Below are 17498 nucleotides of genomic sequence, written 5' to 3'. Positions count from 1 at the left end.
GTCTGGAAAGTTGCTGATATAGCAGTAGAAGCTCTGCGTAAATCAGAGGCTGTCGTCAGTGGAGTGTGCTTTCAAAGCACATGATCAGTGCTCGACTTATCCACCCCACCTGCCACTTTAAGTGAAAGTTTGAAAAATGCCAGAATTTTGATATTTTGCAGCAATAGTCAAAGCCTCTCCCGACCATCATAGTCCAAGCCCACACGTGTCTTGTTTAACATTCTGAGGCTCTTAGAATTATGACCTTTAAGATTAGCGTTCCCGGGCTTCCTTGGTGGCGCAGTGGCTGGGAGTCCGCCTGCCGATGCAGGGGACGCGGGTTCGTGCCCCGGTCCGGGAGGATCCCACATGCCGCGGAGCGGCTGGGCCCGTGAGCCGTGGCCGCTGAGCCTGCGCGTCCAGAGCCTGTGCTCCGCAACGGGAGAGGCCGCAACAGTGAGAAGACCGCGTACCGCAAAAAAAAAAAAAAAAAGATTACTGTTCCCAATCCTGCTTGGTTCTGTGCCGCAGAAACATGAAGGATTTTGACAGATGACCCCTTATTGTCTTCATCCACGTTGGGACTTGCCAGTTTGGCAAGACGTTGTGCCTGTTAGTCTCCATCCTAAGTTCTGTGCCCTAAACAGTTTTGTGTTAGAGACAACGTGATGCCAAATACATAGGAATTACTTAATAATCATTATGAGTCGGTTTAAATAGAATTTTAAATGTCTCAACTAAGTAAGTAGTCAATATAATAAAGACAACACAGTTTTTCCTGGGAAGTCGTTTGTCATTGTATTGATTCGTTTTAGTCATTTAGCATTGTAATTTAAAAGCATTTTTATAGCTACTACCTTTTTTCCTTAATTAAACTTATTTTGCGATAACTGTAGATTCAAATGCAGTTGTAAGAAATAACAGAGAGATCCCAGGGACACCTTGCTCAGTTTTTCCCACTGATAACATCTTACAGAACTGAGTGCAGTATGACACCCAGGATGCTGACCTTGATACAGTCAAGATACAACATCTCCAGCATCACAAGGATCCCTCTTGTTGCCCTTGTATAACCACAGTCCATTCTCTACCTTCCACCCCACCCTGTCCTGAACCCCTGGCAACCACTAATCTGTTCTCCGTTTTTATAGTTTTATCATTTTAAGAATGTTATATAAATGGAATCATGCAGCATGTAAGTTGTTTTTTTTTTATTTTAAAATTTGTATTTATTTTTGGCTGTGTTGGGTGTTCGTTGCTGCGCGCGGGCTTTCTCTAGTTGTGGCGAGCGGGGGCTACTCTTCGTTGCGGTGCGCAGGCTACTCATTGTGGTGGCTTCTCTTGTTGCAGAGCATGGGCTCTAGGCGTGCGGGCTTCAGTAGTTGCAGCACATGGGCTCAGTAATTGTGGCTCACAGGCTCTAGAGCGCAGGCTCAGTAATTATGACGCGTGGGCTTAGTTGCTCTGCAGCATATTGGATCTTCCCGGACCAGGGCTCGAACCCGTGTCCCCTGCATTGGCAGGCAGATTCTTAACCAATGCGCCACTAGGGAAGCCCGCAGCATGTAAGTTTTGAGACTGGCTTTTTTCACTCAGCATAACTCTCTCAAGGTCCGTCCAGGTTGTTGTGCGAATCAACAGTTCGTTCCTTTTTTATTGCCAAGTAGTATTCCACGATACAGATGTAGCATAGTTTATTTAACTACTCACTCCTTGAAGGGCATCTGGGTTGTGTCCAGTTTTTGGCTCCTTGAATACAGCTTCTGTAAACATACCTATACAGGTTTTTGTGTGAACATGTCTTCTCTTCTCTGGGATCAGTGCCCAGGAGTACAATTGCTGGGTCGTATGGTAGCTGCACGTTTAGCTTTTAAAGAAACTGCCAACTGGTTTTCCAGAGCAGCTGCACCACTTTACATTCCCACCAGCCGTGAATGGGGGATCCAGTTTCTCTGCACCCTTCCCAGCATTTGGCGTGGTCGCTGTTTTTTGTTTTAAACATTCTGATAGGTGTGGAGTGTTATCTCATGGTGGTTCTAATTTCCATTTCCTTAATAGGTAATGATTTTGAACATCTTTTCACGTGCTCGTTGGCCTTCTGTATATCATCTTTGGTGAAATGTCTGTTCTTTTGTCCGTTTTCTAATTTGATTGTTTGCTTTTTTTGCTGTTGACTTTTGAGAGTTTTTACATTCTAGGTACTAGTCCTTCACCAGGTCTGTGGTTTGAACATATGTCCTCTCACTCTCTAGGCTTTCTTGCATGCTCTCAACAGGGTTTCTTGCCCAGCGACAGTTTTTAATTCTGATGAAGTCCAGTTTATCAGTTTTTCCTTTAATTGATCGTGCTTTCGGTGTCAAGTCAGAACTCTTTGCCTGGCCCTAAATCCCAAGGATTTTCTTCTAGCTTTTTTTGTAGAAGTTTTATAGTTTTCTGTTTTACATTTAAGTCTGTGATGCATTTTGAGTTAATTTTTGTACAAGATGTGAGACTTAGGTCAAGGTTCACTTTCCCTGTGGCTGTCCAGTTGCTCCGGTGCCTTCTGTTGGCTGGCTGTCTCCCCCGCTGGATTGCTGTGCGCCTGCGTCAAACATCAGCTGGGCGTATTTGTGAGGATCTGCTTCTGGGTTCTCTGTTCTGTTCCATTGACCTGTGTGTCCATCCTGCCAGTACCACCCTGTCTTGATTACTGTAGCTATCTGGGAAGTCCTGAAATTGGGTAGCCTGGTTCTTCCCTCTTATTTCTTCTTTTTCAAAGTGTTTTAGCTATGCTAGTTCCTTTGCCTTTCTATATAAGTTTTAGGATAATCCTGTCCATGTCTACAGAGAATTTGGGATTTTGGTAAGAATTGTATTAAACCTACATATCAGCTTGGGGAGGATTGACATCTCTACTATGTTGAATCCTGCAGTTGATGAACAGGGTATGGCTCTCTCTTTTTAGATCTCCTTTGATTTATTTCATCCACATTGTGTAGTTTTCAGTATACAAGTTCTGTACATATTTGGTTAGATTTACACCGAGTATTCCTTTTTTTTGAGCAATTATAAATGGCATCGTATTTTTAATTTTGGTATCCGTGTGTTCACTGCCAGTAAATAGAAACACAGTTGATTTTCGTATGTTTCTCTTATATCCCGCAGCCTTGCAGAGCTCACTTATTAGTTCTGTGAGCTTGGCCTTTTATCTGTAGTCCTGTGTACTTAACACTGTCTGTGTGCCAGGCATTATGTTAAGGCTTTGCGTGTGTTTGCCAAAGGCCAGGACGTAGCGAGGCTAGGATCTTGACTCAGAAATTACTTACTCACTTCATCTATTCATTTGGCAAATATTTAAGGAGCACTTATAGGGACCAGATGCAGGGTTCCTGCCCTCCTGGGGCCTACGGTCTGAAACCGGAATTAGAAGTGACACAAGTGGTTCTCTAACTTAATACAAGAAGTTTAAAGATAAAACAAGACGTTGATTAATTATAGCCTAATGCATCTGACTCAGTGTCAGTGGGTAAAGCAGGGACCTTTAGTCAGCCTGTGTGGAGTGGGGGCACCCAGGGGGGACTTGCTAAACATTGTTCATTTCCCCAGGAAAGGTTTCCCGACCCAAACTGCTTGTTGATTCTTACATCAGTTTTTGCAGTTCAGAGACGTCTGTGGTAAAACCTCATATGAAGGGAATTAAATATTTCTTGTCCAAGAGCCCAAGAACTCCTGGCCAAAACTGCATGGAGCTCCCTGGTCGCCTCCATCGTCACCTCCTTCGCCTGCTGTGCATTAGCCCCTCCCCCGCCAGCCCTGCACCCTCGATGCCCGCCGGGGCCCCAGGCCCCGTCGCCTCTCCACCGGCCAGCCCAGGCCAGCCCTCCTCGACCTCACCTGCTGCCCCCGTGCTGCCGAGGGCCGCACCCTCCGTCCGCACACCGCACCTCCCTCTCTCCACCTCGCGGCCCTCCTCTCCTCAGCTGGCAGCTGCCCTCGGCTGGCCTGGCAGGCCAGGTTGCAGAGTCGTTCGAGCTGGGAGGGTGGTTCAGAAGGAGTGAGATGCAGGGCCAGGTCCCCTTCCCGCCAGACGGTTTGGGAAGATCATCAGTGGCCCTGCCTGAGCTTTTGTAACAAGAGCGGCAGTAAGTTTCTGGCCAGTTGGGAAATGAAAATCTTACCCCACAGAAATGTGCCCCTCGGGCAGCCTTCCAGGGACAGGGCCTTACGGGGCGCTGCTGACGTGCTCACACAGGGCCTGGCACCCCGGGCCACTGCTGACCTAGTCTCGCGGTCACAGGCGTGAAGCAGTGTCCCATAGCCCGGTGGGTCCCGAACCGGCACCGTCCCCACGCCCACGCCCCTTCCGCCCTTATTAGTCCCTGTCCTGCCTTAGGAGTGAGGCTGTTGCTCTCTCTTCATTCTCTTCCCACTGACTGTAGGAGAAACTGCTCGTCTTTGAGTCGGCGTGGAAGAAGGAGAAGGACATAGTCTCCAAGGAGATAGAGAAGCTCCGCGTGTCCATCCAGACCCTGTGCAGGAGCGCACTTCCCCTGGGCAAGATCATGGACTACATCCAGGAGGACGTCGACGCCATGCAGAACGAGTTGCAGCTGTGGCACAGCGAGAACCGGCAGCATGCTGAGGCCCTGCGGAAGGAGCAGAGGTGGGGGCCGGGCGGGGGGGGGGGGGAGCCGGGGCGGGGGACGGGCGGGGCCCGGGGCCCACGTGTGCCCGCAGCCCAGGGGGAGGGCTCCCGAGAGCCCACGGCCCCTCGACCCTCTCTTTCTTACCTCCTCCCCCGAAGGAAACACGTTTCTTTTTCTTTTTCGTTCCTAGCATAACGTGCATTTCTTTGTAGCAGTTAGAGAAGATCTGCAGTCAGTGTTCAAAAACGAGATTTAGACATTAAAACAGACAGCAAACTTTGCAGTTTGGATACCATATTTTTCATGTATCTTATCGAAATCCCCAAGGCTTTGTGACTGTAATTTGAAAGTATTTTAATTTTTCACTCTAAAAGAGTACGTTTATGTTTGTACCCTTTTTCTTTGGATGCAATGACTAATTCCCCTTTTGTTGTCTTCCACTGTTTGAATTAAGAAGCAAATGTAAAATGTGAAAGATATTTATGAGCCCCTGGCTTTGCTTTCCGTCAGCATCACAGATTGTGCCCTGGAGCCCTTGGAGGCGGAGCTGGCGGAGCTGGAGCAGCTGGTCAGAGACCAGCAGGACAGGATCTGCGCCGTGAAGGCCAGTATTCTGAGGAATGAAGAGAAAATTCAGAAAATGGTACACAGTATCCATCTGAGTTCCAGGAGGTGAAAGCGCAGACTGTTTCGGAGACTGAAGGTCGCCCTCAGTTTGCACGTCGTTACTCCTTAAGTTTCCGTTTGAAGACAATGAACAGTTTACAATGTTATCCAACTGATTTTCAGAGCTTTACAAGCGCGAGGCATATTCAGTGTGTGAAGACCATGTGTTCCTACCTTCCTCCGCTAGAATACCTGCTAGTTATAAATAGCTCTTGCAAATGCCTGTGTGAAAAGTTTCTTTACAAGCCTGTCCTTTGTATTTCCCCCGTAGGCTGTTCAGTTCTGTGCCAGATTCGCCAGCAGGTGAGTGGTGCTGGCGCAGCCAGGGATGCAGGCGTCCGTGATTTCAGACTCTGAGTCTAGTGACAGGACTTCTTGAGTCAAGCACTGAGTGAGATGGCTGTACATTTTGATAGGAGCTTCATAAATACAAGGAAGCCTGAAAATGAATGAATGATATTTTTAGCTCATTTCCACTTGAAAAGCGTTAATTTCGGCCCGTATCTTTATAAGGTACGCGTGAACTTTAATTTTTAACCTCTTTGTAATTGCATACACGTTATGTAATTTTCTTACTGGTCCCTTTTATCTTTTGCTTATATTTCCAGCCCTTAAAGTTCATACATTTAAAAAGGAGGTTTGAGTATGGCCTTCATGGACATCATCTGGACATGAGATTGTCACAGGCCCTTTCCTCACTTTCTTTAACATTTTGCCCCTGGGTTTTCGCCACGTGCACACTTGTGTCACTTGCCTCGTTCTCTCCAGAAGAGGGGCTTGCTCTCCAAGGCATCGGCATCATGCCTTTTCCTTCGCACAGGTGTAAGCACCTGTGCACCTGAGAGACAGGTAGCTTAGGGAAAACTGCAAAAGGAAGACTTAAAAGGATACATGGATTTGCAAAATTTTTTAATGTTAGCGTTTTTTTGGAAATTGTTTTTTTAAAGCAGAAGTTTTTTTTTTTTTAAACATGGTTTTTATTTAGTTTTTCACTGCATATAATATTGTAAATACTTACTAAAGTCTTCAATTTGTGTATAAAGGATTTCACTGTTTGGAGACATACTTACGGGTCTTAAGGTCTGGGTCCTGATACTTTTATTTCTAGATACTGTATTTATTATGTAACCCAAGGAGGGCCATTTTAAGTGTTAGAATTTGCCTGAGAAAGTTTTGTTTCTTTAAAAGACTAGCACAAATGGCACGGTTAAGTTTTTCTTAGTGTAATTTCCAAAATAAATCTGTTACAAAGGTAGTTCTATGACTTTCGAAGCTGAGTAAGTTCAAGGTCAGATTATTAAGATCTGCCGTCATGAGGCATTGGTCTTCTTCTCCTTTCCGTAGTTTACCGTAAAATTCAGTTTGGCGAGGCTCCACTAATGCAGCACTGCCGGCGGGCAGGTGTGTCAGTCCCCAGCCCTCACATGCTCATAGTCTCTTTTCCACTGACTTGGATGGCAGCCACCATCCTAAAGGGCCCCTGTTTTGCTTCAAGTGAAGGTGTCTGCCTTTAATGAATTTGTACATAAGACTAGAGATTTTGTGTTGCAAAAAATTACATACATTGTGAGTAAAATTTTGTATGAAGTAGTCTCTCAAATTGTATCATAAAATTTATTTTTCTTTTATACATAAATCATTAAAAATAATCAGATTTTTTTTCTATCAGTGTATGGGTTGTGCAGTTCAGTTCACACCTGGAGAAAAGCATTTATAAGCATTTGGATTTTTTTCAGTTTTCAAATGTGTGCAGTTTGTTTTTCTTTGAAGAAAGTTCAGGGAAATTTATATTTTCACTCATTGTGACACCCCTTTTCTGTATAAATTGACGTCTTATGTATGGCAGGTAAGCATTTATCAGAAATTTTAAGACCATTCAGGAAGCTTTAGAAAGTCTCTGCATGTAGTTATTACTGTAATTTATCACAAACGAATTAAATCCTGTGATTTATTATTTTGATAGAATACACAAAAGGGGTTATTAAATGTTTTTCTCTGCTTTGGCTTGTAAGTTTTCAAGACGTGCTGGAGTCATACTTCAGAAATTTTAATTTAAGCGACTTCCCTGGCGGTCCAGTGGTTAAGACTCTGCCCTTCCACCGCAGGGGGCACGGGTTCAATGCCTAGTGGGGGGAACTAAGATCCCGCATGCCGCGTGGTGCGGCCACAGAAAAAAAAAAAAAAAAAATTAAAAGTTGAGCCGACATATTTATATTTAAAGGAAATACATAAACCTTTGAAAAAAATAACAAGACTAAAATTCAGGCTTTCTACTTTGACATTCATGCTTATTTTTCTTAATAAGCAACTTAAAAAATGATAACTGGAATCTGTAAAGACAGATGATGTTATTTAGTGACAATATAAGTGCAGTTTAGGATTGGGGGTTGGGGGTCTGGAATTCTCAGTCTGTTGACAAGTGCCCCTGAAATATTCCCAGACTTCTTTTCCAAGCTGCCCTGAACTGACCGGGATGTGTCTTCTGCTGACTTGCGCAGCCCTGGGGCACACGAGCGAGAGGAGAGGTAGCTGGACCTTTACCAGCTTGGTGTCACCAGTCACGGGCTTAGGACGACCAGTCTGCTTGAGTTCCCACAAGAATCGGGTTCAGGATGAGGCCGCACGCAGGACCCTGTGCTCAGGCGGCTGCCCTGAAGGACCGGTTTCCGCACAGACCCAGACCCCCTCCTAGCTCCGGGGTCTTCTGCCTGCTCCCAGGGGGGCAGAGGCAGAGCGCCTCGCTCCTCATGCCCTCCCTGCCCCCAGGAGCCCACCGCCCGAGCTGGGAGGAAGCCCCAGGCCCGTCCACTCCCGGGATGTGCTCTTGCCTGGCGGGGCTGTGTTCACCTCTATCCTGTGATGCACTTCACTAATCGAAAGGCCTCATGTTTTCCTAAAAAGTGTTTGGGTGAGTACGGTTCACACAGGCTCTGCAAGAGGGCAGGAGGCCCCTGGAAGAGTCCCCTTCTGCCGCTTACATGTGTTTTCATAAAAGGATTTTGGGAAGGACTTTTATTTTTTTAATTCAGTTAGAGAAAAGATGTTTAAATGGCTTTTTAAGCTGTAAAACTAGTGTTTACGTCCATGTTTAGAGCTGAGTTCCAGATTGATGATCGGCCTCTTAAACCAAGCAAGTTGGCCTTTCTGGTGAGAAAATGGGCTTCAGGGACTTCCCTGGCCGTCCAGTGGTTAGGGCCCCGCACTTGCACTGCCGAGGGCGCGGGTTCAGTCCCCGGTCGGGGAACTAAGATCCCACAAGCTTCGTGGTGCAGACCCCCGCCCCCCCCAAAAAGAACCCAAAAACGGGGTTCCGAAGGAAGTCAAGGCCTGAGTCACGGAGGCTGTGCCGGCCAGCTGAGGCGCAACCAGGGCTTTGTAAGCCAGTGTGGTGGGTGCGCTCGGTGTGCGAGGTTCCCCGGCAGCCCCGGCCCCTGCCCCCGCACCGCTGGCTCAGCACACCCCGCAGGCGCGCGGCCGGCGAGTCAGGGCAGCTCAGAGGATGCTAAGCCCGCACCAGTTTTCAGCCACAGCCTGTCGGCTAATTCGCAGCATCTGTCCTGTTCCTCACTGCACTCTCGGACTTCCCGTTCGATTCTCGGAAAAGGCTCTTAGCGTTGCTGTCGCCGTGATGTAACAAACCAAAAAACACTTAGGTCTGCCGTTTACGGTCCCCGTCAAAGACAGCACTTTGCCGGGTGACGGCGGCCAGCGATCGCGGGCCTCGCTTGCTGGACCCCGGCCTGAACGCCGGGTGCGCGGTGCCTCTTGCGCCCTCCTGTACTTGGGGCGCGACGCGCACCCCCGGGAGCGGAGCCATAGCCCCGATCTGCTCAGGACGGTGGCAGCCGTGCCTTTTCTTGAGGCATAATTATTAATACATCCCTTCCCCGCCTGCAGGAGGGTTCTGGTTTGGATGACAAATGACCTTCTCCCTCTCCCTGTTTGATATCTAGGAGTGGTGACACATGGCTGTGAAGGGGTGACGGGGCCCCTCTGAGCGACAGGAGAGCCGTGTGGGTCCCACTGTCGCCACAGCTCTGCCGCAGGTCAGGGGGCGTTCGTGAGGCGTCCACACTGCAGACAGGTGACAGGGCCTCTGCTTGCCCGGGGCGAGACGGGGACGTGTGTCTTGGCTTCATGACTGTTGCAGGGCCTTCCCCAAACGCTCCCGTCTGAGCTGATGTTGCCTGAAGGGAATCGCAGGGGGCCTGTTGGATGCCCTTCCAGCTATCTGGATGGAGCTGCAGGAGGTGGGTCTGTGCTGTGTGCAGCTGGCATGACCTTGACCGGGCAGGACAGAGGCCCCGGAGAACCTCCCCGGGCCGCGGCAAGATGGGACCAGGCAGACCCTGCCTGGAGGAGAGCGGCAGGAGGAACCCCGGGGCTCCTGGCACCGCAGTCAGGATGCGCTGGGCGCGCGGAGACGCCCCCCGCCCCGGGGCGTTCCGTGGTGAAGCCGGCACAGCGCGACCTCAGGGGATGCCCGTGGAGGCGAGGCCCGGCTGGTCCGCGTGGACGGCAGGGCTGGGCCATGTTCCCACGGAGCCCGGCGTGACATCCGATGACAGTGTTATGTGTATGTCTTTTTAAAAAAGAAAATGACCGTTAACTGCTCTCACGTATCCGTATTCTTAGTCATTCCACATTTTTATATATGGCATAACTATAATTTTAAAAATATGGCTTCCATATGTTTATTTAAAGTGCTTTTTTAAGAAATAGATTATAGATTAACATGGATCAATAGTGGTGCAAAAGGTCCGCACCGAGCGGTCTCCCCCTTCTCATCCCCGTCTGCCCTGTTCCTTCTTGCCCCTGTAGGCAGCCTCTTTTATTAGATTCTCCTTTATCTCTCTGTTTCTTTAGGGAAATATGAATACATATTTTTATACTCCCACAACACACAGTATTGCAAAAGGTAGAACGCTATATATATGCCATTCTGCATCTTGGTTTTTAAAATGTTCCCAAATCCTGGGGACTGCGCCCTGCCAGTCCCTAGAGGCCGTCGTCATTCCCTGCAGAGCCGTGCGGAGTGTCCCAAGGACGTGCCCGGTGCGTGTGGCCCAGTTCCCTGTCGCTGGCCTCGGGTGGTTTCCAGCCTTGCGCAGTGACCGACCTTGTTTTGCTTCGTTTTTTACGTGTGCAGGTGTGTCCGTGGATGGACACCCAGAAACGAGGTTGCCGGGTTGCTGGGGTAGACGCACCGTAATGTCGGCACCTCAGCTTCAAGGCGATGGTTGTGGGCTGTGCTGTTTGGTCTCCCGCCAGTACAGGTACAGGCGTGTCTGCTTTGCCACAGCCTTTCCAGCGGCGTATTGTCACACGTTTGGCCTTTTGTTACTCTGACAGGTGAGAAAGCAGATCTCAGTGAGGTTTAATTTGCACTTCTCTTTTTTCGAATGGGTTCGAGCATCTGGCCGTGTGTTTAAGGACTGTTTGCTTTCTGTGAACTGAGTCTTCTGATCAGCTGCCCTTGATTCTGGTGGACTCTTGGCCTTTTTCTTCTGATTTGTTTCTAGAAGCCCTTTGTGTCTTGCGTTGTAAATATTATTTTCCACTTTGCCTTTCACCCAAAATGTTGCTAAACAAATAATGATGCTAATCATCCTCCTTTTTTTTTTTTTTTTTTGCGGTACGCGGGCCTCTCACTGCTGTGGCCTCTCCCGCTGCAGAGCACAGGCTCTGGACGCGCAGGCTCGGCGGCCATGGCTCACGGGCCCAGCCGCTCCGCGGCACGTGGGATCTTCCCGGACCGGGGCACGAACCCGCGTCCCCTGCATCGGCAGGCGGACTCTCAACCACTGCGCCACCAGGGAAGCCCCATCCTCATTTTGTGACCGACTTGACGGATGGTCCCTCCGGTGCCACTGCTCAGAGCGGTGTTGACCGCTGCTTTACGGTACTTTTTTATCACATTGAAAACACGTCCTATTCCCGACTCACAAAGCGCGATCAACACGAATGGATGTTGAATCGTTCTTTTCTGTTAGGGAGAGTGTACCTTTTTCTCCTTTGGCCTGGTGATGTGATATTCCAGGTCACCTGATGTCAGAATATCCTTACAGTCATAGATCAGATCCTGCCTCATCGGGATGGATTATTCTTTTGCTCTACCAATTAGTTGTGTTACGTAGTCATTATTCCAGGATTTCCTGTTGCCAGACGCTTGTGGCCTGGCTTTCAGGGCTGCAGGGGCGCCCTCTGTTGTTCCGTTTACCCCAGCCCTCTGTGGTTCTCTGTCCCTGGGGTGCGGCCCCCCAGCACTCCTGCCCGCCCTGGGCTGCAGCTCCGGACCCAGCACACTTCCCTGCCTGCAGTGCCCTGAAACGGACAGTGCTTGTCGCTGCCCCACAGAGGGGGAGGGGGAGAAGGTTCCAGTAGGAGGTGTTGCCCCTCCAGTGGCTGCTGCTCCCTTTCCCAGGTCTACACCGCGAGGGATACATGGTGAAAAGCTGTCCAGCATCTTCTGGGAGGTTGTGGAGAACACCCGCAGGAGGGTGGCCCCCGCTCCAGGCTTTCTCCTTCTGGCTTGGGCTCTGCCCTCTTTTGGGTTCTGTGCCGCGTGCTTGTCCTGTGGCCTCAGCTCCCAGCTCAAGAAAAGTCTCAGGCTTGTGCAGCCTTTTTCCCCAAGTGGAGGAGGACGTCCTCCTCTGCCGGTCCTGGGGGCTGGTTCCCGGGTCTTGCTCTGAACTGTAGACTCAAAGCCCCCGATGGACCTGAAAATCAAAGGTCGGGCCAGATAGTGACTTGCTGCCATCACTGGTCTCTGTCGTGTCCGTGGATCACGCCACAGTGTTTCAAAGCCCAAACAAGGTTCATCATCAACAGTAAGGGGCAGACGGGTCAGTATCTGAAGGCTGAGGGTGGCGTGCTGGCTGGGGGCACGTCTCACTGGCCGCCAGGGTTACAGATGAGATGCGCCCCCCCCGTGACCCCTGGACCTTTCCCCCAGCCCCCCAACCAGGACTTGAGCCATGTTTCTCCTCCGCTGGCAGAGAAGAACCAAGGTGCCTCACGGGGGAGTGCAGGTCCCTCTCCCTGCCGGACCCCACCTCTCCAGGTGAATTCTGCTCTTGCCGAGGTGGTCTCCTCTGGTGACAGATTCGTTTCTTTCCCTTAAACCCCACAGGCAAAGGCAGACCTGGTGGGAAGGAGGCCAGTGGCCTGGGGAGAGCTCGGGACTTGGAGGCTGTGTGGCCTGGGTGTCCCCGCACACCATCTCTGAGCTGTAGATGCCTGTGGACGGGGTCGCCACAACCCCTCAGCATCAGGGGGCTTCTCAAGAGCGTTCTGGCTCACACGGGGCTCCTGGGGGCTCCTCAGCTCCTTCATCCTTCAGGGCAGGTGGGCTGTGTCCCCATCTTGCTGGAGGGTCGCACATCTCCTTCCTGGCTCGAGGAGAGAATGTGCCGCAGACGCACAGTTAAGTCCAGGACTGTCCCCTCGTCCGTGTTTGGATCGCTGGCTACGCGCGTTTTCCTGTGAGAGAACGGACTGTGGTCTGAGCTGAGGTCTTAGGAGAGGCCTTGGCCTGAGGACACCCAGAGCTGGACACAAAAGGGGCAGCTTTGCCTCGGCCTGTGGCCACTGAGGGGACTCGGGCCTCCTGGCTGGGGGCACCGAGGAGCGATATGGTCCCAAAGCCGGGCATGGGGCCCCTTGGGGCTGAGGGCCCTGACGGTTCTGGGAGGCGCTGTCTTCGTAAAGCACATGAAGCCCTCTGACCTGGGCAGTGAGGGGCCAGCCCCGCCCTCCCAGACTCCCAGCTTCCTGAGTGCAGACGTGCCCACCCTGCCCAGGGGACAGACAGACGGGGCTGGGTGGGCACAGGTCTCCCCGGGGCTCCGGCTGTCGTCCTGGTCGCGAGCCACAGGGCGCGTGGAGGGGCGGGACCAGGCAGGGCTGGCTGCCGGCTCCCCCCAGGACAGGAGGCCCGAGGGTGGGCAAGTGGAGGACAGCCCGACACGGGACTGCACTCCAGCCAGCACGGCGGGCTGCCCGGGTCCAGCTCTGCTGTGTGGACCCTTAGCTTCCTCTGCCCGGGGGGTGGAGGAGGGGTGCCCAGGAGTGTGGGCAAGGGCGCGGCACAGGGAAGGGCCAGGGAAACGGCGAGTCTGGGTTCCCGGGGGGTGCAGAGCATGGGCAGGGTGCAGGCCTCAGGGACGCAAACAGACCTTTCTCCCCGAAACCTGGAAATTGAACAGTAAAAATTCAAATCCCAGTGACGTTATTGAAGAAATGTAAGCTGATCACATACGATGAAGCTCTAGTAATTGTAACAGAGTGGAACCGGTGTAGGAAAACATGAACCACTGAAATAGCACAGGACCCCCCTCCAGACACATAAGTCTAGGAATTCTGATTTCCGATAAATGTACTTCAAAGCAGAAGTATTTCAGATTGGTGTCCAAATAAATGCATTGGAACGTGTAGTTTTCCATGTGGCAAAACTATTACAGACAAAGATAAAGTCCAAGAAGTTAAACCGTTCAAAACGTATGAGAGTACCGGAAGAAAAGAATTGGAGAATATTTTATATTGATAATATGTATAAATGTTTATATAATTTATTGATATATTTATTATACTATTAATACATTTGTTATTTATGATAGTTCTGTTTTGTGAGAGGCAGTGTAACGTATCGGAATAAAGCACTTAGAAGAGAGGGTACTAAGTGCTAAACATATTTTAAGGTGAAGAAGAACTTCCTAAAAAAGACATTTTCAGAAGCCTTAAGTGAAAAAAATTATATATACTTGGCTGCATAAGAAATAAAAATTTCTGTATAGCCAAGCAAAAGTGAACAATGGTTCACTGGGAGGAATACTTGTCGTGTCTCTAACAAAGAGTTGATATTCATAAGAGGCAAAGACTCTCTCATTAATAAGAAAAATACTATGGTCCAATTGAATGATGGAAGGAAGTGACAAAATAGGCAGTCAATTCATGGAAGGAGCCAGAAACCAGCGTTTGGCCTTATCATCAAGGGATAAAGGGGCAGAGAGCTTGGGAGTCCAGGCTGGAGAGAGTGACTCGGGTTCAGACCCCAGCAGGTCAGGGTGCCCAGCCCTCAGCCTGAGGAGGGCTCCTTTGTTAGCTGGTGGCTTTGGGCAAATGGCCTAAGCTTTTGCCTCACCTGCCCATGTGTTTGATTGGGTTAATCCACATGGCACCGGCTTCATAGTTTGTCGTCAGAGGATAAATATGTTACTGGTTATAAAGTACAAAGATCAATAATTGACACGTAGTACGGGCTGTATAAGTATCGACTAGTACTCACGTAATGTAACGCGAGCATCACACTGGCACAAGTTTTCAGCTGGCAGAGGTTAGAAAGATTAATAATGCATGGTGTGGGGCTTCCCTGGTGGCGCAGTGGTCGAGAGTCCGCCTGCCGATGCAGGGGACGCGGGTTCGTGCCCCGGTCCGGGAAGATCCCACATGCCGCGGAGCGGCTGGGCCCGTGAGCCATGGCCGCCGAGCCTGCGCGTCCGGAGGCTGTGCTCCGCAACGGGAGAGGCCACAACCGTGAGAGGCCCGCGTACCGCAAAAAAAAAAAAAAAAAATGCATGGTGTGGTTGAGGATGTGGTGTGTAAGTCGGTCAGTATTTTTAGAGGGCGTTCTGGAAGTACTTCTCAAAATTAAAAACAGGAATATTTGGCTGACTGAAGAAAAAGCTGGAGCAGGGAGATGACCACTGTCTTCAGATAAAAGGTCCGGTGGGTGGAGGAACCTTCAGATAAAAGGTTCTCTGCGGCCCTAGCACTGACCTGTGCATGCGAAATACAGGGAGATGGCCTTGGCCCTGTGTAAGGAATAAGTCTCCATTCAGACAGAGCGGTCCGTAGGTGGTGTGGATAGCGAGCTCCCCGTCTCAGGAGGTGTGCAAGCAGAGGCTGGTTGGCCACTTCCCAGGGATGCCTTGGGGGGTTCGCTGGAGGCTCCCTCTGCTTCTTCAGGCCTTGCCCACCACAAGGAATGACCCATCCCACTAGCCCAGATCTCCACCCACCCTTCTCCCTGCTCTACCTGCCGACTCTGCCAGGTCAGCAGATGTGGTCTTCAGGAGCCCCTGCAGGCTGAGCCCGGCTGTGCTTCCTGCCCCCCTGATGGACCTGCAGCCTCCATTCCCCTCCGCTGCTCAAAGTTTGCCGGGAGAGGCCTCGCCTTGCCCTCCTCCAGCCAGGGGTGGATGTCATCGTTCTCTCCTGAATACAAACCGCCTTTCAGGAGGTTTCATCGTGGCCCCAGGAAACTGGGGGCGACGGGCAGGCAGCTTCAGGAGGATGTGCCTCTCAGGACAGAGACCGATCGGGACAAGAGCATTTGCTAATTTTTCTGTTTCACTTTCAAGCAGCCTGAGACCCTTCCAGGGTGTTCCAGAGTTTTCATTTAAACCCCGGGGAAAGCTGTCTTCTGTGATCGCGTGCCTGGCACTGGCTCTCTGGGTTGGCTGTAGCTGCCCTGGGGGTTTCCAGGGCTTGGCACCTTGGTCAGGGCCTGGAATTCCCTCTGTCAGGGAAGCCCCTTCCGCTCTTTTGTTAGAGATACAGGGAAAAAGAAAGAGCCCTCCTGGCATGGAATTGTTTACAGAGATCTTTCCCTCCCACCTTCTCATGTGAGCCTCTCTGGGGCTGGGAGTCAGGCCTTAGCTACCCATTTTACAGATGAGAAAACCGAGGCTGTGTTAGCAAGTCTCAGGCCTCTGCCAGGTCTAAGCCCCAGGCATGTTGTCCAGCTGCCTTTGAGGTGAGCAAACCTGGGCTGAGTTGAAGAGCGTGGAGGCCGGGTCCAGGGCTGCTGGCCTTTGAGCTGAGAACACATCGCTTGCCGGTCCCCGGGGTGGGTTCCTTGTTCTGTCATCTGGGTGAGCACACCGCTAAGAAAGGGCGAGTCAGTGATTTCTAAAAGCCCGTTTGTTGTTTTGGCTGGTGCCCCAGCAAGGACGCCTCCCCGCCCAAGTCTGTAGGATGACGGTCACCCCCTGCCCGTCTCAAACCGCACACCTGAGCCAAGACCTTGATACCTGGCCCATCAGCCCAAGGGCCACAGCCACTGGGCGCATTGGCAGGACCCACCAACCCACCGGGCACAGCAGGTGCAGCACTTTGAGGGGCCCGGGAAAGCGTTGTAACTTTTTATAATTAAAAAAATTAACTTTTAGGTCAGAGTAAATGTTTGAATATATAATATTAATACATCTGCCTTTATAACAATGTGGTTGTAAAATAGAATTTTTAATATTTTTTGTGAAAGAAGGGCCCACAAAGGCACAAGTGCCACGGACCATCGTGCAGCCTGAGTGCCGCCCGGCCGCTGGGGCTCACGCCCGTCCTGTCCCCAGTGTGGCTGGACCCACCTCGAAGGTGACCTCATTCCTCACTTTACCCGGACGCACCCAGGGAGTGGAGCAGAGCTGCATTCTTCCGATGGGTTTTCCATTTCCAGGGATTATGGTTCTGAAGGAAAGCATCTTTGGGGCAGTTTCAGTACAAACACCGGGATGTATTTAAAAATAGAACTTGCAAATGGAAGCTCTTAAACCGTGGCTTTTAGGCAGGCATTAAGCTCGTTCGGATGGATGCAAAATCAGAACCTCATGTCAGCACGTGGACGTGCCTCTTGCAGCCCGCAGTGCTGTGGAAGGAAGCTGTCCCCTTAGCAGTGGCTTCTGTGTCCCGCTGCCAGCACAGCCCCGTGGGCAGGGCTTGTGGACCAGCCTCCAGCCCTCCTCAAGCCTCTCTTCTATCGCCTGTAAAACTGCACGTCCATCTCAGTATTTCCCCTATTTTTACAGCTGCCAGAACAACCATTTGTGGTTTTAAAATAAAACTCTTATTAGACTCCTTAGCAACGGAATGGAAAGGTCCCAGTTTATAAAGAGAAGAATTGTCTCTGGGGTGAGCATTCCCCTCGTTGTCCCCCCAGAAGGAGCCTTGCAGGGCCCTGCCTGAGGGGCACTTCCAGACCTCCAGGGCCACATGCCCCAGACACTGGCACCCCGAGGGCCAGAGCACAGGTCGAGGGGGGCACGGTGAGCTGGAGCTGCTCGTACAAGCGATTGTTAAACTTTCCGGAATTCTGCGAGCTGTTGTGTTAAAAAACAAAAGTAGTGGATACTGAAAACTCATCGCTTCTTAATTATTTTATCACTTTCTACTCTTAGCTCCGCCTTTGGGCCTATCTGTATGGTGGAATACTACTGTGTGTTGCATCTCTCC

At 50.7% G+C, this 17498-nt stretch overlaps 1 protein-coding gene across 4 annotated transcripts in view; it reads left to right on the top strand.

Annotated features, from left to right (window-relative positions):
• The window catches only part of TRAF3IP1 (TRAF3 interacting protein 1), a 67493-nt gene extending 60560 nt beyond the window's left edge, over window positions 1-6933 (top strand). For 3 of the 4 annotated variants that reach the window (XM_030859393.2, XM_030859034.2, XM_060301619.1), the window contains 2 exons: window positions 4398-4621; window positions 5115-6933. In XM_030859393.2, coding sequence (XP_030715253.1) covers window positions 4398-4621; window positions 5115-5280 — 390 coding nt within the window. In that variant the 3' untranslated portion in view covers window positions 5281-6933. Of the gene's footprint in view, window positions 1-4397; window positions 4622-5114 lie in introns of those variants that run through there. The other variant, XM_060301620.1, reaches the window with a different exon arrangement.
• Window positions 6934-17498: the final 10565 nt, after the last annotated feature.

Source organism: Globicephala melas, chromosome 7, assembly GCF_963455315.2.
Source record: "Globicephala melas chromosome 7, mGloMel1.2, whole genome shotgun sequence".
Classification (NCBI taxonomy): Eukaryota; Metazoa; Chordata; class Mammalia; order Artiodactyla; family Delphinidae; genus Globicephala; species Globicephala melas.
This window is presented reverse-complemented; position numbering and strand designations above follow the sequence as displayed.